Source organism: Manis pentadactyla, chromosome 8 (genome assembly GCF_030020395.1).
Source record: "Manis pentadactyla isolate mManPen7 chromosome 8, mManPen7.hap1, whole genome shotgun sequence".
Taxonomy (NCBI): domain Eukaryota; kingdom Metazoa; phylum Chordata; class Mammalia; order Pholidota; family Manidae; genus Manis; species Manis pentadactyla.
In genome coordinates this window covers 83,818,461-83,840,548 of record NC_080026.1, presented here as the reverse complement: position 1 = coordinate 83,840,548, position 22,088 = coordinate 83,818,461, and the positions used below count along the sequence as shown (strand labels likewise).

Genomic DNA, 22,088 nt, shown 5'->3' with positions numbered 1-22,088 from the left:
TTATATTGTCTTTGCTTAAGAATTCGGTTCAAATTCTTTGCCTTTTTTTTAAAGATACACTTCATTTTGGAATAGATTCATATTTATAGAAAAATTACAATAGTACTGAGAAGTCTTGAATACCCCACACACAGTTTCTCTTATTTTTAATATATTACATTATTATGGCACATTTATTACAAATAAACCAAAATTTATACATTATAATTAACTAAAGTTCATATTTCATTAATTTCCTTAATATTTACTTAATGTCTTTTTTATGTTCCAGGAGCCCATCCAGGATGCCATGCTATATTTAGTAGTCATGTTTCCTGAGGTTCCCCTACACTGATAGCTTCTCAGACTTTTCTTGTTTTTAGTAACCTTGTCAATTTGAGGAATACTGGTAAGATATTTGTACACTGTACCTCAGTTTGTATTTGCCTGCTATTTTCCTCATGGTTAGAAAGGAGTTACAGGTTTTGATGATTTTGCCAATTTTTAATAGGATTGCTTTCTTGTTAACTTTTGAGAGTTCTTTATATATTATGGATACAAGTCCTTTGTCAGCTATGTGATTTGAAAACACTTTTTATCCCTGCTTTTAGCTTTTCATTCTTTCAACAGTTACTTTCATGGAACAAGGTTTTTAAATTAATGAAGTCCAAATTATCAATTTTTTCTTTTATGGGTCATGTTATGGGGGTCTTGTCTAAGAACTAATATAATCCCAGTCACGATGATTTTTCCTATTTTCTTCTGTAAGATCTATGGATTTACACTTAAAACTTATATCTATGATATAATTAAAGCTAACTGTATCGAGAGAGGTTGAAGTTTAGGTATATGTTTTTAAAATATAGATGAGCATTTGTTCCAACATTTGTTGAAAAGGCTATGCTGTTTCATTGAATTGCTTTTTGCATATTTATCTAAAGAAAATCAGATGACCCCTTTTGTGTGAGTATATTTCTGAATTCTGTCTTCTATCCTATTGATCTATATGTTTATCTCCTAATTATGCACTGGCTTTATTACCAAACTTTATAGTAAGTCTTAAAATTGGAAGGTATGATTTATGCAGCTTTATTCCTATTTAAAAAAATTTTAAACTATACTAGGTCCTTAGACACTCCATATAAATTTTAAGATGAGCTTGGCTATGTGTAGAAAAAAATCTCAATGGGAATTAGATTTATATTGTTTAAATCTACACATCTTTACCATGTGGAAAATTCTAATCCACATCTAAAATACATCATGTTTTTCCATTTTTTAGGTTTTCTTTTACCTCTTGTATCACCTTGTAGTTTTTAACATATAAACCTTATAATTTTTCATTAAATATTTACTTAAGTATTCCTTTATTTTTTTTCCACTGTGTGTGTGTATTTTTAACTTTGTTCTGAATCTATGATTTGAAAAAAGTCTGGAGATAAATACACAATGGAGCATTACTTACATGTTGTAAACAAATGAAGACATAGAGCTAATTATAGATATGACATCCCTCAGGAAAAGCAATCTACCACAGCACTGGGTCCCAGGCCATCTCTTTAATATATTCCATATATTTAACTTTGCAGATGTTCATACAAGTGTCTTAGAGATGCAGGGAAAGACTCTAGTTACTTAAAGTTACCCATAAGAGAGACCCTTGGGCTTTGACATTTTTTCACATATTCTTACAAAATCAGTTCTCTAAGTAGTTTTTGCTTACATCATGACTTGCCACAGAATAAGAAAGTAAAATTCTTGATTTTTTCAATGCTTATAAGTATTTTAACATTTTTTAAATGTTTACATTATTTAAAAATTATGTTTTCGAAAATAGTTGATAAAAACTGGAGGGTTGGGAAGACCTTTACGTACTCCATGGAATTTGCATTGCCTCTACTTACAGCTCATCAGGTCTTTAGCTTTTCTGTCTCACCTTTTACTCTTTGTCCAGTGTAATAAAAGGAAGTGTTAAATGCATTTCTTACCTAGGATTATTTTAGGCATGGTTCTCAGGCCCATAGGAGATACACACACACACACACACACACACATATACAAACATCATGTTTATTTTTAGTAATCTTAAGAGACAATTTAATTCAGGTCTTATAGTTGCCATTTGTCTATAATGTAAGACCACCTATTTTCAGTATGATGTGCTGTCATGATGCAATTAATGTCTTTTATGCATTCAACTGTATACAATTGTGTGATGGTATTGGTTCTAGAAGTATTTCAAGACACATTTTTGCACCTGAATATGAAAGCCATCCTAGTATAATAGCACACTTTGAATTAGGAGTGGTTTTACTACTTTTCCCAATTAAGAGTACTTTGAAGGTTACGTGTGTATGTGTTCTGAGAAAAGAGTTTATGCATGAATCTGAGTTCAGGGCACATTAAAAATATAACTGCCTTAGGGCATTTTACCTTAAATATATTTCATTTTCTACATATGCCATAATCTCAACAACTTCTTCTTGTGGTGCACTTAAGTAGTAGTATTCTTTGAAATTTCAACTGAGTAAAATTTTTTTAATGCTTAAATACTTATGATTGAGATTAGAGGTTATTTAAAAAATGTTTCCCATAAGGACTTTAAATTCATGACATGACAATTTAAGAAGGTATTGTCAAGCAGTGACTCTCATCTTACTATACTGATGGACAGTGACTGCAATGGAGCATGTGGGGGGGACCCGACAACAGGGAGGGATGTAGCAACCACAATGCTGCCCATGCGAAACCCACACAAGAATTATACATAAACCAATAAAAAAAACAGAATGTGTTGTCAAATGATATTTTTATTATTGTGGACTCTTTTACTTAAGTTATTAATGAGTGAGGGAGAGTTAATAAGTGAACTCTGACTGATTTGTGTCACCCTCTGCTTTCCTTTCCCAGTATAAGATATATCTGATTTTTTAGTAGTCTGATCTTATAGTACATGGTGGTATTTGGGATATTTAAATAATTTAAATTGCTACAAAATAAATTGTATCAAGTGGTATTTTATGAATGCAAAACAAAAGTATTGTGTAACAAATAACCTTTGTGGTCTGAGAAGCTGGTTGGTATAATTTCAATGTTTTTAATTTACTGAGGCTTTTTTTGTGGCTTCATATATGATCTAGTCTAGAAAATGTTCCATGTGCACTTGAGAAGAATGGGTATCCTGTTGCTTTTGGGTGGAGTGTTCTGTAGATGTCTTTTAGGTCCAACTGTTCTAATGTGTTGTTCAGGGCCGTTGTCTCCTTACTCATTTTCTGTTGGTTTATCTGTCCTTTGGAGTTAGTGGTGTGTTGAAGTCTCCTAAAATGAATGCCTTATTTACCCCTTTAATTCTGTTAGTATTTGTTTCACATATGCAGGTGCTCCTGCGTTGGGTGGATAGATATTTATAATGGTTATATCCTCTTGTTGGACTGACCCCTTTATCATTATTTAGTGTCCTTCTTTGTCTCTTTTTTTACTTTCTTTGTTTTGAAGTCTATTTTTTCTTATACAAGTACTGCAACACCTGTTTTTTTCTCCCTATTATTTGCATGAAATATTTTTTCCATCCCTTCACTTTTAGGATGTGTATGTTTTTGGGTTTGAAGTGATTCTCTTATAGGAAGCATATAGACAGGTCTTGTTTTTTTTTATTCATTCATTAACTCTGTCTTTTGCTTGGTGTATTCAGACCATTTACATTTAGGGTGATAATCCGTAGGTATGTACTTACTGCCATTGCAGGCTTTAGATTCATGGTTACCAAAGGTTCAAGTGTAACTTTCTTACTATCTAAATGTCTAACTTAACTCACTTAGTATGCTATTACAAACACAATCTAAAGGTTATTTTTTTTTCTCTTACTTTTTCTTCCTCCTTGATTCTTTATATATTAGATATCATATTCTGTATTCTCTTTATCCCTTGACAGACTTTGTGGGTAGTTTATTTGATTTTGCATCTGCTTAGTAATTAATTGTTCTGTTTTATTTATTATGGTTTAATTACCTCTGGTGGCAGCTATTTAGTCTTAGCAACACTTCCATCTATAGCAGTCCCTCCAAAATACACTGTAGAGATGGTTTTAGGGAGATTAATTCCCTCACCTTTTGCTTACCTAGAAATTAACTCCTCCTTCAAATTTAACTGATAATTTTGCCAGGTCGAGTATTCTTGGCTCAAGGCCTTATATTTCTTTGCATTAAATATATCATGCCACTCCTTTCTGGCTTGTAATATTTATGTTGAGAAGTCTGATGATAGTCTGATAGGTTTTTCTTTGTATGTGATCTTTTTTCTCTCTACCTGCTTTTAAAAGTCTGTCCTTACCTTTGATCTTTGCCATTTTAATTATTATATGTCTTGCTGCTGTCTTCCTTGGGTCCCCATGTTGGGAGATCTGTGCACCTCCATGGCCTAAGAGATTATGTCCTTCCCCAGATTGGGGAAGTTTTCAGCTATTACTTCCCCAAAGACACTTTCTAGCCCTTTTTCTTTCTTTTCTTCTTCTGGTGTCCCTATAGTGCAAATACTGTTCCATTTGGATTGATCACACAGTTCTCTCAATATTTTTTCATTCCTACAGATCATTTTTTCTCTCTCTGCCTCTGCTTCTTTATATTCCTGTTCTCTAATTTCTATTTCATTTACTGTCTCCCCTACTACATCTAATCTGCTTTTAAATCCCTCCATTGTATGTTTCATTTCAGATACTGCATTCCTTAATGAATGAATCTCAGTCCTGAATTCTATCCTGAGTTCATGAATATTTTTTTGTACCTCCATGAGCACATTTATGATTTTTGTTAGGAAATCTCTTTCAGGAAGATTGATGAGTTGTTTCACTTGGCTCTTTTTCTGGTGTTTATAGGATTTCAGTTTGAACCAGGTTCCTTTGAGATTTCATATTTCTATGTGCCGCCCTCTAGTGCCCAGAAACTACTCTCTGGAGCTGCTTAGTCCCTGGAGTGATTTTGGGGGTTTCAGTGGAGCATCACTGGTGCCTGGGGGGAGAAAAGAGCTGTTTCTTGTTTCTTAGCTGCTGTGCCTGTCTCCACTGCCAGAATTAGTGGACTGAGTGTGCAGGTATAAGACTCTATGTGTTGAATTTGTAGCTGCCATAGGCGGGGCCTCCCTTTGATTGGCTTGATGCCAGGGCAGGGAGTGCCTGCTTGTAAGCCGGTGCAGGACAGGAGAAAGGCACAGCAGGCTGCATATCATAATGGGGGGCCTCAGGCTGTGTAGCCAGTCAGGAGGATGGAGTGCCTGAAGCTCCTGAAAATTCCCAACCTGCTGGGCAGAGTGCATCCAGACAATTTTGTCCACCTGTCCTTTCTCCTGAGCAGCAGGCTCTGTTCCATCCTTGTCCATTTAATAGCCCACTTACTGTTAGGAAGTCTCTCAGACTGCCCATCTTTCTTTTGTCCCAGAGCAGCCGGATGTGGACCCCTGTTTTCCACAAGTGGCTGGAATCTCAGTCTCTCCAAGTATTCTGCCTGTCTTAGCTTTCCAACCCACTAGTCTCCAGAGCACCATGCAATGTAGGTTTGTGGCCCCAGGACAGATCTCCAGGGCTGGGTGTTCAGCAGTCCTAGGCTTCCACCCCCTTCCTGCTCTGTTTGTCTTTCTCCCGCCGGTGAGCTGGGGTGGGGGGAAGGGCTTGGGTCCTACCAGATCATGGCTTTGGTATGTTATCCTGTTTCCTGAAGTCTGTTCTTTTCTCCAGGTGTATGCAGTCTGGCACAGGTGTTCTTTCCTGTTGATCTCTTAGGATTAGTTGTATTATGTATATTTTCATATTATATGTGGTTTTGGGTGGAGGCCTCTGTCTCACCTTTCATGCTGCCTTCTTTAATCCTGAACCTATCAATTTTATTGATCTTTTTAAAGATCCAGGTTTTGAGTTCATTGATTTTCTTTATAAGTTTCCTGTTTTCGATTTCATTAATTTCTGTTCTATATTCTTTGTTTTCTGCTTGGCTCATGCTTTTTTTAAAAAAAAACAACTGGATTCCTAAGGTTTAAACTTGGTTTATTGCTTTTAGAGATTTTTCTTCTTTAATATAAGCATTTAATGATACAAACAGTTCCCTCTTATGATTAACTAGGCTGTACCACACAAGTTTTCATGTGTTTTATTTTCATTTTCATTTACATAAAAATATTTTCCAATATCTGTTGAAACTTTCTTTTTGAGCAATTGACTATTTAGAATTCTGTTATTTAATATCCAAGTATTTGGATATTTTCCTGATATTAATATTTATTAATTTCTGCTAAATTCCATATGGTCATATTATCATATTTTCATGACTTCAATTTTTTTAAATTTAAGGTTGTTGTATGACCCATGATATGGTCCACCTTGGTGAATGTTCCATGTGCACTTGAAAATAATGATTATTCTGCTGTTTTGGGTAGGACTGTTCTGTAAATGTCAATTAGATGAGTAATGTCTATTTGATGGATTTTTGTATTGACAAAGTACCTCATCTTGTTAATCACTCTGAGATATCCCTGTAATACTTACAGGTAAGGATGAGATGAAAATAATTCAAACAATGAGAAAAATACCTAAATAAATCTGAACTACTAGGTACTTTTTGAGATGGATGGCATTGATAAGATTTTTAAATGAAATTACCATATCTTTGGCAAATGAGTTATTAAGAGAACTTTAGCATTGTTAAGTATTATTTGAAGTCTCATAGCTTAGTGAAGATATGAACTATATGTTTTTTATACCCAAGAAAAAAATATAATTTTTACTAAAGGAACTAGAATTCAGAACTTTTGCTTAAGAACAGTAAGTTAGATGGTGTATTAAATTTTAATTTCTTAAAAAAGGAAAAATAAGATACTTACTTCTAAGATTATGAAGTAACATATCTAGTAAAGTCATAAATTTTAAACACTGAATAACAGAAAATTCCATTCCTTTCGCCCACAAAAATCCAGATACATAATAATCTAGTAGAATGGCTTCCTTTAAACACGTTTGAATATTTTTGAAATTCAAAAACTTTTCCAGTTTTCTGTAACAAAAAGAAAGACCCAGATATTAAAATCAGATTAAATAATAAAAGTTGCTTTAGTAAGTTTTGAAAAATGTACATATTCCTCTTGAATGTAAGTTCTGTAATGCCCATAATCTAAAAATATCCTCAGTTATATCAAAATCCTAAATCCAAAATGACATTCAAAAGAGAAAGAGAAAGAATGAGCAAGCGAGAGAGTAAGCAATTTTGAGTGAACTCTTCTTGGTCTTCTTCCTCCACTTTCTCTTTATTTTTCTCCTAATTTTCCTCTCCTCTGCCTCCTTTCCTCCTTCCATATTTGAAGTATAGTAACTTTACTAGTTTTTCTCTGAAATTTAATATTTTTTTTCTCATTTATACAATCAAGTTTATTTTACTTCTGAAAATGTTCTGGGACTAGATTGTTAAATATTTGTTCTGTTTTCTTTTTTAAAGAATTCCAGTTACATATATTTTACTCATTTTTTCTATAGCTAAAATTTTCCCTTTAACCTTCAAATAATTTTTCAGGTCTATTTCCTTTTCATTTTGTATATATTTTCTCATTTACTGTCCTCTATGTCCCTTAGTGTTGCGAACTGTGTCAATTCTTTCTTGGGCTGCTAATCAATTATCAAGATCTGCAAGATCTTTCCTTTTCTTTCTTTTATATGTTTCATCATCTTTTCTTATTATGTCTTCCTTGAGTTTTTATATTTCTGTTTAATGTTCTTATTGGGATTGCTTCATAATTCTTTTTAATTCATGATTAAGATTTGACCATATTTTTTACCTGCTCATGGTATACTTTTCTGGTGTATTTTCTTTGCTTTTTCAGTTATTTTTCCCATTTTCAACTATCTTTTTTTCTTGCATTGCCTTCGTATGTCTTTGTTTAGTACTCAAACCTGGCCATGTTACAAGCTACTTTCCATATGAAGTAAGTTTCTGTCAAATATTCTACTTTTTACTCATTTTTCAATTAGTGAGGGAAAAGAAAAAAAAGTATGGATTCTCTGTACTACCACATAAACAATCTATTTCTTATAAATGAGGCAAGTATCTGCTCCAAGCTTGTACATTCAACTCTTACTATTGCAAACTAGTGTTCTTGAAGTAGCACTTCAGGGCTTTCTCCTCATCTAGGAAGTGTATTTTTTAGCTCATTCTAAGATCTTCAACTATGTGTATTCTCATGTACTTTCTCCTGTACTTCTGGTTGATCTATAATGCTTCTAGCAGTCTTCCTTCTATCTTGTGGTTTGGGCTTTCAGCATTCTTTTTGTTTGTACAAAGGTGGGATTGGTTATTTCCTTGTTGCTTACTTGTGACTTCAGGGAGAGAGAGAGAAGGTGTGCTGTATGTGTATGTGACAACTTTATACTGCCATTTTTATAAAAGAAGGCATTTGTAATACATGATATTGAAATAAATTATTTGGTAAAAATAATAAATACAGCAAGATTAACAAGTCTGAGAACAAATAAAGCTGATGTGTTGAACTAACTTTCTAACAACTATTTCTTCTACACTGGTACTAGGGTAGACCTGAACCCTATAAGTGAGTTTTGATTCTTCTATGTCAAGTATGGTAATCTCATACCCCTTCCCATAATGCTACATAATGCCATTCAGTAATGTATTCTATATAATAACTATTGGTTGTGGTGGTCTACCTCCTAAATTGTCCTAATTAATTTGTAACTAAGGGTCAGTTTTGTTTTCTTCTATGGAACAAAAATACAGAATACTAAATAAGTAGGGTTTGATTGCTACTGGCACATAAGGAAAATCAGTCCTAAGATTATACCTTGTTTCTTGATGATACTGTTGAGGCCTTGGGTCAATCAACTCTGGAGTCAGTCTATCTGTAAATATACTATTATGTGTTACTTTACTTTCACATATGTATTTGTGTGTGTATATACTTTCTGTTTTAAGTACATATGACTAGTTTTTTATGTTACACGCATCTAAAAGCATTCTAATTGATATATTTTGGCAAGTACACAACTCAGCTGGTAAATACAGGTATGAATAGGCAGGAACTCCAGGATGGGGGAGGTTACTTTACTAGCTAGGCAACTTCAATTTGTATTGAACATCAGTCAGCAAAATTAATTTTTAATGTTTAATGTATAATATTATTTAGTCTTAAGTAAAGTCAATAAGGAAACTTCAACAGTAATAAAAACTTACAGTGTTTTAACAGAATCAATAAATAGGACAAAGGACAGACAGAAAGTTCAGAAACAGACCCTGTATATATATAAAATTAAATATTTAGCTGAATATATATATATAGGGTCTCTTCAGAAATAGTACTGGGAGAATTGGCTATCCATACAGAAACTAAAATAATACCTTACCCAATACAATCCAGGTAGATTAACTAAAACAACAGCCCAAATTAGTATTTTATTCTGGAATCACACTCTTCTACTCCCTAAATTTTAGAAATTTGTCACTCTACTGATTTCTGCTGCCTAATGTTGCTAAGGAAGAGTCTGAGGCCTACCTGGTTATTTTCTTCTCCATGTGACTTGCTTTATCTCAGAGATAAAGTAATGAAGTTGTATTCTATTAAAATATTAAAACTGAACTTTTTATTTTATGAGATTTAAATGATTTTTTCTGATTTACTATGTTGGAAGTATATTCTAACATCCTCTAATTGCTTTAATCTGCATTTTGCGTAAATTTTCTTAAATTTGTTTTGCACATTACTGACTTGATTTTCAGCTAGATAAATCTTACACTGGTTTTAGTTTCTCACTTTAGTTCTAAGAACTTTTTATTTGTGTAATTTCTTATCTCTTTCTTATTCTTTAATTCCTTGTTTTCGGGAATCAGTACCCAATGCAGAATTAGGAGCCGAGTGACAGGAGGGATGTGCTGGGCTGGGTGAGTAAAAAAAATACCTTATGTAGTCATCAGTTTTTGCCTAACACTTTCTTCTGTTTTAAACAGTTTGTCTTCCTTGTAGGTAGACTCTTCATCTGCCATCTCCATGCTATGTTTCTCTCAAAAATTAAATATTTAGCTGAATAGCTGCATGTGTTCCTTGCTTCTTATTTTTATTTTTTCAATGTTTGACTGTATGTGAATGAAGGCAACTACTTGCCTAAGAATTTTTGGTGAAATAGTTTTGATGTCCCTCTACGTCTGCTTTTCCCCATGCCTCTTCCACAACTTCTAGTATCATTTGAGTATTAATCTTGAACTTGAACTACAGGGTTAAATATTTACCATTACTGTTCTTTGTTCAGTCATCTTATCCCAAAGGAAGATTATGCAGGGAGGCATTTTGAGCAAGATGCTGCTGTGGTTTGAATACAAAAAGTTTCCATGCATTTTACTAGCAAATTTGTAGGCTTTTCCTCTGGGGATTAGGGGAGTTGAAAGAGGGAAGAGGGGAGAGATGACCGCAGCATTAGCATTAGAGAAAGTAGGGGAAGAGAAATATGTTTAATAGTGGTTTAGTAAGCTTTGTTATAGTGATAGGTGATATAACTATCTTCTTTACCTCACCAAGAATTTCAGTAAAAATACTACATTATTCTTGCATGCTCTTGAAATTGGAGTGCATTTCATTATTTAAGTATGATGACATGCAGAAATAAGCCTTAAGGCAAGAGCTGAACAGCTCATGGAGGTCCAGTTATAGAAAGGTTATTAAAAGATCTCAGTGTTATTTCTATGTCTATAGTTATTTTCAATTTAGTCCCTATCTTTTTATCAAAAAGGATTTAGGTATATCTGTAAATAAAATCAGGGTTACATTAAAGCATGACTGATAGTGGGAGATCATGAGAAATGTGCCCAGACATTTAACTTTACTTGAAGTGTAGTCTAGAAATATGTTTTAATGATACTTCAATACTTCATTTGGTTGGCTGCTTTCATGAAGCACAATTTTTAATTTTAAAAAGTAGGGAAATGTGAGACTTCCTATAATTTATTTAAATAGGTTTATAGCTTTGTAGACTATGATTTTCACATACTTCTGTCACTTAGTGACAGGATACGTAAATTATATTTCTGTTATTTTGAAAGATATATAATCCCCATTTATAATAATGATATTTTAAATGGAAAGTGAATGACTGATTGCAAATATTTAAGGACTACTGTTACAAAAATTATATAAAGAACCTCAAGAAAATTACTTTGTAGAGAAATGGCTCCTGACATAACATTCATGTCATTTATTCAAAATTGATGTCCTGAAATTTGAGATTTGTTCAGGTGAATTCTATTAATGAGATGGTCTAAAAAGTCAATCTGTTTTGAGCCTGGTTGTTTCTAGAGAGCTAACTTCTGTCCACCCTTTGCATCATTTCCTTTGTCCTAGACCTCACCTACTAAAACATTAAAATACTTTAAGAATTAGGATGTTAACAACAAAGAGAGCCAATAACTGAAAAAAAAAAAAAAAAAACGCTGTCACACAAGGTATGATACATAGTACAATTTAAGATGTGGTAAGAAATAAACAAATTTCAAAAGCAGTTGTTCGCAGTACTTTTAAAAATATTAATTGCATGTAATATAACATATTTAAAAATATTTAACACAAATAATAAATTCTAGACTATATTAAATATCTATCATTTGTATCATATTATTTTGCATAGTTATATACCTATTTTTTGCCTTCCAATGACCAATAACATTTATGGTTACCTAGAAATGGAAAATAACATTTTACTTAAATCATAAACAATCAGTGACACAAATACAGTGAATGCATTTTACTAATTAATTCAGAATTTTCAATGAGCATTCATTTCTGTAAAAATGTCAAAGTCACTATAAAATACTTGTTTAAAAATCTGAAGTTTTTAAATGACCAATACTCGGTAAGATTCAGACAGTACACAGTGTAAGATTCAGATAGACACTGTGTACTATCCAAATGACAGATCACCAGGATTTTTAGTAGGATTTGTGAGCACTGGAGGGGAAAAGCTTCTTGAGAAAATCCTGTCAGTGTCATTTGTCTACTCTTAAAATGCCTTCCCTTCTTAGATTTTTCTTCCAGCCAGTACATCTGTGATATTTCCTTCTCAGTAGTAAATCACTGCTATTCCATAATATTTGTAAGATTTGCAAATGATTACTACTGACAGAGTCATTTTCTATTTGTCCATTATGGTTCACAATACCCTGCGAACATCTGGAGGAATGGCCTGAAGAAATCTTACACTGGGACATTATGTCCCAGAACATCACATTGTTTCCACTCTGCCAACATTATAGCCAATCAGGCTTCCATTATTAGGGCAAGATAATTTTTTAAATGAGTGATTTACTAAAAAAACCTTATAGGAATTTGTGTGTTGGATATATCTGGCTATTGTTCTAAGTAAATGGTCTCCTATAGAAATCAATGGCCTTAAGAATGAAATGTACATATATTAGAATTGTTGCCTATAAATTTAGTTATATTCACATTTTTAGGCAAAATAAATGAAGTCAGAGTACTTAGTACAGCTTCATACCCAATAAAAATCACAGATGGATGGTTAATATTCAGGATTTCCAAAATAATAACACATACTGACTATTATATTATAGAAACACAACTTACTCTTGTCATAATGAGACAGAAGTCCTAACAGTTCTAGTGCAAATTGACTCAGTTTTATGAATCAAAGAGAAAGGAAATAGAAGGTACCATATGCTATAAGAACCATTTTTAACAATAAATCCCTACTCTCTGTTAATATGAACAAACTAGTCTGAAATGCATTTCTCCCATAAGGAAGACTCCTGAACAGTGCATGAAGTTAGTTGTTTGAGAATTTTTGTATTCAAGAGTCTGGAGATGTATTTATATATTTAAAACATTGTACAATATAATAAATATTTCAAAAAGAAGTTTAAAATATGTAATAACATTCATGGTTATTTATAGATGCAGAACTAAAACTGTTCTATATTTGCTTGTAATACTGACGTGCTTACCGTTGAACTCCATCTACATCCTCTCCTAGCATTTCAGTGATTTGGGCAATTGAAAGAAAGTCTGGAGACAGAATCTTTTCATGCTCCTGGAATTCAGCATCTCTCTACCAAAAAAAAAGTGGAATAAGTTATTTCAATCACATGTTTTACATATTAATCCCAATGACATTAAAATTTGTTTTTACTGTGGTCTAGTTTCTATCAGGAAAAAAAACAAGTCTCCTAGATAATCATTTTCATTCTCTATTTTTAAGTAATAGTACCTATCTGCTGAAAAACTGAATAGCTTGTCAATCTGTTATTTGTGCATAGTTAAAACTGGGTGATGTTTTCAATTAATAAATATTTTTTAATATCTACATATTCTTCATTGAACTTGGGGCTCAAAAGGAGGCAAAGACAAGTAAAAAAGACTTGCTAGCCTCAGGAAGCTTAACGTCTAGTGGGAGGAACAAATGAAGAGTGACTTTAAAATAAAATAAAATGATAAATGAGGATAACATAATATGTGGCTTTCAGTATAAAAGAAGGGACAAGGAGGAGATAGGACAAGGAAAGTCTCTGTAGAGAAACTTTCCTCCTCTACAAAGAGGGGGTCCAGGAATGGACTTTGTGAGATTGGGCATGGATAATGCCTTAGGTGAATGAATGAGCAATACCAAGATGATGAAGACAGGACAGTTGGGTACCTGAAGATATCAAGTAGTTCAAAATGGTACCTAGGGTACAAGTGAGTGACTACTTGGAACTAGTGGGAGGTGGGCATTGGGAACATATTGTAGAAGATCTTAAATTTAATAATTTAATAAAATTTATTGAGTGATTACAAGATACTACACAACATATCATAAATATGTTTAGACCTTGGTTGGTTGAAGAATGACAGGCTGAAGAGTTTGTTCTTTATAGGCAATAAGGAACCTGTGAAGTTTTTAAGCAGTGAAATGACAAGACAAAACTGTGTTTTAAGGATAATCTATAGGAGGATGAAGGAAAGACAGGAGCATAGAAAGGACAGAGACGAAGAGTTCAATGAAAAGGTCATTAAAAGAGTCCAGGAATGAGACCTTGGGCTGCACTCAGTTCTTTGCAGTCTGCATGGAGGAAAAAGGGGTGAATGCAACATATTACATATGGGGAACTAAAAGAAGGAAGAAAAAACAGCTGACTGGAAGAAAAAGGTGTCTTTCTCAGCACCTCCAATAGCACATACCATTGTGTGAACCAGCCAATAGCATCCTCTTTGGGTGGAGGAAGTGCTAAAAGGCTCAAGGCAAACAGCCCTGCATTCAAGCACACTGCTTGTAAATATAGTTTCAGCTTCTGCTCACCCTCAGCCAAGCCTTGTTGTTTAGAATACAATCTACAAAACTATATGTGGCACTCGTATTACATCAGTAGAAATAGGAGGTCTGGAAGATGATGCTAGTTTTAAGAAGGAAAAATGAGTTTGGAATTAGTGGTTTAGTTCGAGGTGGAAGGAAGAAATATTTAATTAGAAATGTTAATTAGAAATGTCCAAGTCAGATTAAATTTAAAGATGTTGGTTGAGAAGTCATTGCAAGTGTGAGAATGGTTGAGACTGTCCAAAGCCAGAGCATGAAGAGAAGAGCTCTGACTTGGGGATGGAAAAGAAGACTGAGAAACAGAAGACAGGATGAGCACCACAAAAATCAAGGACTGTGAAACTTGGGGGAAGGAGAGGACAAATATTTTCAGTTCAACAAACAGTTATTTATTCTTCCATGTGAATGGGCTCCAATAAGTAAGAATATAAGAAAATGCTTTGCTATAACAAGATCACATGCCAAATTTTCCTTATTTCTTTTCAAGAGTAGAAAAATCCCAAAGCTAACACTTACTGGTAATGGTCATCAGCTTAATGTCTATAATTTAGTACTAGTTATAGAATTTTTATTTTTAAAAAGTTAATTTAGAAATAATATATTTTATTATAGCTAATAATACTTTATTAGCTATCTTTTTGTAATCTAGGATTAGCAAATTAACCCAAACCAGGCCAAAACCATTAGATTATAAACTCAAAAAAGAAAAAATATTTTAGTACCTAATATAATACCTTGCACCTAGCAGGCACTCAGATACTTGTCAATTGAGTTAAATGTACTCAGTTTTCAGATAGGATACTATTTAAGTCCAGAATACATAACTATATATTTCTTTAAGTATTTGTTGACTATATATGTATATTTTTTTCTTATTATTAGCAGTACTGTATAATTATTCTTGTACTTTCAATCCCATTGGATTATAAATTCCTCAGGGACAGTCTTACTTCTTTTTAGAATTCTACAGATCCTTTTTATGGATTCCAGGCTGTTAATCAACTATCTGAATTCATCTTTATCACATAATGACACTGTTAGATGATGGAGCATAATGAAAAGCAGGACTTGAATTTGGAGATCTCATGATGGTTTGACTACTGATTAATTTTGTTACAGCAAGTCAATTGAACATAAATTTCGATTCATGTTAAAATGTCATTTGGTATGTTTTAATACCCACAAGTTTGCTATCATTATTAATCACAGTATATATGTACATGAAATTATGTTGTACAGACATTCAGATCAATTTTATTACATTTGAAGATTTTCTGAATAGGAGAAAATAGGTCATGCAAGAACTGCATGTGAGAGAATACAGGGATTTAAACCTTTTGTACAATAATAATTCTTGCTAGGATGCCCAGTATTAGTGCCTCATTTTTTTACTAAAACTTGATAGCTTAAGATAATCATCTCATAGGGAGGGTTTGCCTCTGGCTCTTTTATTTTCTTTTGTTTTAAATTATTTCTGGACCTACTTTAAACCAGAGCTCTCTTCTGTTTGTTTATACACTGCCTAGCCCAAGAAAGGATATAAGGTAGTTAAAAATATTTAATCTTTTAACACATATACCCTGACTTATGAAAATTAAAGATACAATAGAAAATTCATGAATAGGCTAATAAAAATGTGGACATGTAATTGCGGCTTTCTCTATAAATAATTACACCTCTGACTAGGAAAATATGTAAGCTAAACTGCACTGTAACTCATTGTACTCCACCACCTGGTAGATTTTAGCAATTATTTCTGAAGTAATGAAATTGTAAGTCTGTTATTATTTGCCAGATAATCTTTTCTCTGTATTTTTTCTCTAATGTCATCTAAACTTTCCACAATTGTATGTATGCCTTCCTTCTAGAATTTAGCTTTTGGGGGTATTTTTTCTTCCAGCACTGGTAGTGTCTTAAAAGATTCTAAATAAATGTGTCTAAATAAATGACACAGTTAAGCAACTAACAATTCACCAAAGATTTCTAAATAAAGAACACAGTTCACCAAAGATGACTAAAGAATGGTTTCTCAATCATAGAAAACACAGAATGACCTACAAAATCCACTTTGAAAGGCACTCTTCAAGCCTGAAAATAAATGAACTAAGGAGCAGCATGGAGTTGAGCCACATTAGAGCCTGAGGCAAAAAGGAAAAATTAGTAATACTGATGCCATTTCTATTTAAAAATCTGAGTCATTATGGATATTTCTCATTGATTTTGACTTTTAAAATATTGCATTAAAATACAGTTTATCTTAACCACTGAATTTTTTGACATCTCTTAGATTTTGTGCCCAAAGAGACTGCCTCACTAGCTTTACTACATTCCTAGCCATGCTCAGGAACCAATTTAAGAAAAAGAATAATATTTTAAAAATAAATAAATAAAATAAGGATAGGTAAGAGCAAGAGCTATTTCTTTAAAATAAAGAATAGAGAGGCAAATCTGTGGCAAACGTGATTAAAGAATAAATAAAAAATAAATATACCTCACATCAAATGGAAATACATTTGAAAATTAGAAGGAATTGGGTGATTTTCTAGGAATACATTCATCAAATTTGACTAAGGGGAAAGGAGAAAATGGAACTGACCAAACATGAACTAAATTAAAACTCTATTTTTTAAAAAAGTCACCATGTCCAGATAGCTTTACACTTGAAGTTCTACCTAACAATCTAGAAAACATAAGCTCTGTTAGTCTAATAATTACAGGCTATAGATAATTTATTTCTGAGAAGCCAGCATAGTCAACACAAAAAACCTGAACTAGCACAAAAGGAAATTATAAACCAAAATAATGAATTCAGATGCAAAAATTTTAATTAAAATATTATCTTAGAAAATTGAATTCAGCAGCATGCTAAAAGAGTAAGTTATCATTATGACCAAATAAAGTTAATTTCAGAAATGCAAACATGGATCATTAGTCACTCTAAAACACTTTTTTTTTCAAATTAAATAAGGAAAATATGATTATATAAATAAACAAGCATTTGCTAGAAGTTAGCAGCAGAACTGTTGGTAAAATATGAATAGAAAAAATAGCTAAACATGAAAAAGATTATTTGCCAAAATATTATACTGAATGGTAAAATATTGAAGTCATTCTTAGGAAACCAGAAACTAAAAAGGGAATCTGGCTAGTAACATTATTGAAATTCAACATACTACAGAGGTTCTAACACCATAAGAAAATTAAGTATGTGGCTTAAATATTAGAAATGAGACAAAAATTATATCATTTGATGATCACATGGTTGCATACTTAGGAAGCCTGACATTGTAGTTATCTGGTTTGAGCTAATAAGAAATTCGACAAATTGGTTACTTATAAATACAGTTACTTATAAATATATAAAGGCCAATTGCTTTTCTTTCTATTAGGAGCTAATTAGAAATGGAAATGGAAAAACTTGATTAACTATACTTGGTTACAAATATAACAGAAATATGAGACCTAAAGAAATTATAAATTGTATCAGAAATTTTTATTTATAAATTACATATATATGTGTATATATATATATATATAATATACAAAAATGCAAGTTTTGGGAAATTAAAAAAACTAAATGTACACATGTATATAAATTTATACATATACATGTATACATACATAGTTTGGAGTCTCTGTTCCACTATTTTGTCCATTCTTGTTTACTTGTTCATTCATATTGTAGGTATATATTATATTCATATTATGTATGTGTGCATACATAAATATATGTATTTTATATATATATATATATAATGTGATAGCAGCAGTCATTCTATTCTCAGAGGGAAGAGAGGATGGTCTATTTAGTAAATGAATCTGGCATAACTGATGGCTCGTATTTAGAAGAAAAGAAAACTAGATCCTCATTTCAAATACACAGAATGTATCTATCAAAAATTAATTTAGCCATGTTGAAGACCTAATTTAGCAAGATAAAACTTTAAATATTAGAAAAGCATTGAAGATTGCACAACCTGAAAGGAAGGCTGGAAGAAGCAGCAGCAGAACTTTTAAATAAGACAGGAAAGCCAAGACCAAAAGTAAGAAGAAAGACAAACCCAAATGTTTGGTCAGTATCTCCATATCCACCAGCCAGTATTCCCAGAGGTTCTACGTGTCTGATAAATAATGGAGTATTGTCAACATTTTGAGGATTTTTAGAATTGTTTTCTCAACAATATTTTAAGTTATTTTTTGGCATCCTCCCCATATCCCTGCACAGGTTTTTTCTACCCTATGTTTTGTAAATGGCTTCAATAAACACCTCTTAAGTGGTATGGAAGTTGCAGGAACCTGACCACCTTGCTGCTCAAGTTGAGCTCCAGGTGTTTCTAACATGCCAATGATAGGGTGAGGCTGTTTCCAAGGTCTGTAGGGATTACTAAATGGCTTCCTCTCAGACATGTTGAAGATCTCTAAGACAAGTGACATCTTTCCACTCAAGGTTATGTAAGTGTCCTCTTGTCCTGATAAAGTCCCAAAGGCAAGGAATAAATGTCATCTATTAGGAGATGTGGTAATATTAAGAGACGTTATACAGAAGAAGCAATTGGGAAATAATCATTCACATTTTCTTCCAGGTCTCTGATGTGAGTTTAGTCCTTTTAAATATACTACTTATATGATCATATTTACCAAAAAATATTTTTGAGCTATTAAGAACTTATGAACAAACTATTGATAAAAGACTGATGGTTGAATTTTAAGTATTTATTTATAAACTAATTTATAAACATTTATAAATTCCTTTCACTTACAGATCTATACATAGCCAATATTTATTTTCAATTTTTTGTCATTTTCTCTGGTCTTGTGCATTTACACAGGTATCTTCCAAAGGTTTGGTCTTACCTTTTAGAGGGAGACATTTACTTCTATGTTGCTAAAGAAACTGCAATGCTGAATTCAGAAAATTGGAAAGAAGAGTTTATGCAATGTCACAGAAAAAAATATATTCCTGGACCTGCATCTCATGTCTGCTTTTTCACAGTACCTTATAGAGTAGATTTTGGTCTACGATAACTACCTTTCCTGGCATATGTCAGACTACCTATGATTTTAATTAGTTAAATTATATTTTATTGAGTGTCTATTATGTGAGTGGGATAACGGGTTGTTTTTATTCCAGGTACTGGCAACAAAAAACAAATGGGGAACCTCAAACTATTGGAGGCTGTGCTTTATTTCCACAGACTTGGCAAGAAAAGAAATATTTCCCTACTGTTTGGCTCAGATGACTAGATGGTCTAGTGACTAAATCAATTTGGATACAGAATACATTAGGAATGACACCATAAGGGACTAGGTCTTGGGGGATCAACTCTGGAAAGAATCTGATCCAGAAAGAACTTTTCAGTATCAAACTGAAAAGCTGTGGCCTTGGGAAAAGACCTGAGAGAGAGAGGTTTTTGCCATCTTTCCCACCTAACCCCTAAAACCCACAGTGGCCACTAATGGGCAGCCGGCAGGACTTGTCATTCTAATGACTGATACAGCTCTACAGATCAACTACTTTCTCCATGAATTACAGGAACTCTGCTTTCATTAATGGAAAATGGAGTCTTCACCATGCATATATTAGCCTGTTAATTTTAGCAAATGAGTACAGCTAAGTGAGTTCAAATTCCAACTTGATTTCCTTAGTTCCTTACTAACTAAAAGATTGAGCATATCCAGAATTGCTTGTCATGGGAATACCTCTTCCTCCAAGAAGTTAAACAATATGCCCACTGACAGTGCTCAGAGAGCAGAAAATCATTTAAGGTCTATAACTAGCTTATTAATCTGACTCATCCATTATAATTTTTTTTTCCTGGAGCATGGCGCTTCTTTGCATCTTTAAAAAAATTAAGCAGTATTCTTTTCTTTTTTTAAATTTCTGTAATGCAGATTCATTAGCTCCAAATTATCAGTCTTCTTAGGACATTATCTACATGGATATGTATATTTAAGTGTACATTGACAACTGCATTTTCATAAGTTAGTTTTTGTATATATTTAAATAACACATTTTAATTGGGAAATTTCCTATGCCACTTTGAAATTATATTACTTACATTAGTGATCACAAGGGAGTAACTAGCTTAGTAAATGGCGTATCACATTAAGATGTATTTTTAATGTATGCTAATTTTAAAAAGCTCATAGGAGAGTCAGCATGCTGCAGCGGTCTGCATACAGTATTGGGAAGAATCTGGACTGGGAAGGACTTGTAAAGCTGAGCAAGGCACTGAATTATTGGCTCTGTTTCTTCATTTATAAAATTGCTTCTAATACTTATCCTCCGCACAAAAAAAAAGTTATTTAAACTAATAAGAGAGTTGAGCATATCAATGTTAATTATAGCATTATTAATCTCCGGTCTTAAAGAAACTTAAGAGAAAAACTTCATAGAACATGATGGACTCAGTGTGTGAAAATTCAAACTTTTTTAAAGCAGGATCTGGCACAGCAGATAGTTCTTAATTAAAATTTCAAGATACTAAGTTATGAGTAATTCATGTTACCTAAAACTCATTTATTATTGAAAACTGGCATTGGGGGGGGGGGCTAACGATAATCTTTATTTTACACAGAATGGGTCCCAAGGAGGTTAAACAATAACCTTCCTGAAGACAAGCTGACGATGAGAAATCAAGCCATAACCAGAAGGTCGATTTTTTCCAGGTGCTCCTTTGTCCTATCATGTATTTATTTATTTAAAATAATTAGGGAAACACCAAGCCTTAGCCTTCAAATATTAAGCAATCCACTACCACTGAATAGCTATTATTCCATGACACATTTTGAGCCATCGTAAGTGTAATCATGCAAAATAAATAATAGCAATGGCTGTCTCATTTAAAATTCCAGGGTCCCTGTTCGGCGCAGCAAATAGGGGAGGCGCGCGTACTTGTGAGGTGGTCTGGACACGGAACTTGCAATGGAGGAATTTCTGCGGTTCATACTCCAGGGCACGACACACAGCGCGCCCGGGCGGGTTGCAGGCGGAAGCGGCGAGGCTAGGGACGCACGGGGTGGTGCTGATGGGACCCCCGCTCGCCTCCAGGTGCCCTGCGAGGCCCCGGCACGTTCCCAGCCCCGCTGCCACGCCCGGCCGAGCAACCAACTCGGCGTGCGGCTCCTCTCCGGAGGCCGACCTGGGCCGCGGACCCCGCGGGCCGGGGGCGTGCGTTTGGGGGTCGCGGGTACAGGGAAGGGGCGGCGTACCTCCGACTCGGGCGTGGCTCCCGCCGGGGTCATCGCCGCAGGGGTGGTCCGCTCGGGAGTTGTCCCCACAGACATCCCCAGGGCCTAGCCGATGCGCAGCGGCCCCTCGTCGCCTAGGCGACAGGGGCGGGGCCGGGGTCGCGGGGCTGGGGAACTGAACCCGGCGTACAGCGACTTCCGGTCCAGAGCCTGGGCCCCACCAGCAAAGGGGTTGCGACCCCGCCGTGGGACTCTCCGCTGATAGGGGCTCGGGAGGGAGGCCGCTAGGCCTGGGCCTCTGTGGGAAGGTCATGGCGTAGAGGCAGACACGTTCCTTTTAGTTAAAGTGAAAAGAGGGAGGAAAAAAATAGCAATTTAAATGAAGTAGTATACTTGGAAGCGTCCAAACTAACACATAAGTTCTCAGTATTAAAGTGAGATACATTATTGGAAATTGTCCATTGATTGATATTTGATATTAAGTAATTATTGTACTTTAAAAATGTTACATTGTCCTGTTGAGAAGGAAAGAAATGTCCTTATCTTTTAGAGATACATACTGAAAGATTTAGTGATGATGAAATGA

General features: G+C 33.9%; 1 protein-coding gene across 5 annotated transcripts in view; it reads right to left on the bottom strand.

The window, feature by feature from the left end:
* CABCOCO1 (ciliary associated calcium binding coiled-coil 1) overlaps window positions 1–21,825 on the bottom strand; it is a 120,258-nt gene extending 98,433 nt beyond the window's left edge. For 2 of the 5 annotated variants that reach the window (XR_005026779.2, XM_036895108.2), the window contains exons 1-3: window positions 21,524–21,812; window positions 12,966–13,069; window positions 6,844–7,013 (exon numbers count right to left, since the gene is read on the bottom strand). Coding sequence is in view for 4 of the 5 variants with exons in the window: in XM_036895108.2 (XP_036751003.1) it covers window positions 6,844–7,013; window positions 12,966–13,069; window positions 21,524–21,598 (349 nt within the window). In the remaining variant the exon portion in view is untranslated. Of the gene's footprint in view, window positions 1–6,843; window positions 7,014–11,640; window positions 11,682–12,965; window positions 13,070–21,206; window positions 21,474–21,523 lie in introns of those variants that run through there. The other 3 variants (XM_057505897.1, XM_036895109.2, XM_036895111.2) reach the window with 3 other exon arrangements.
* Window positions 21,826–22,088: the final 263 nt, after the last annotated feature.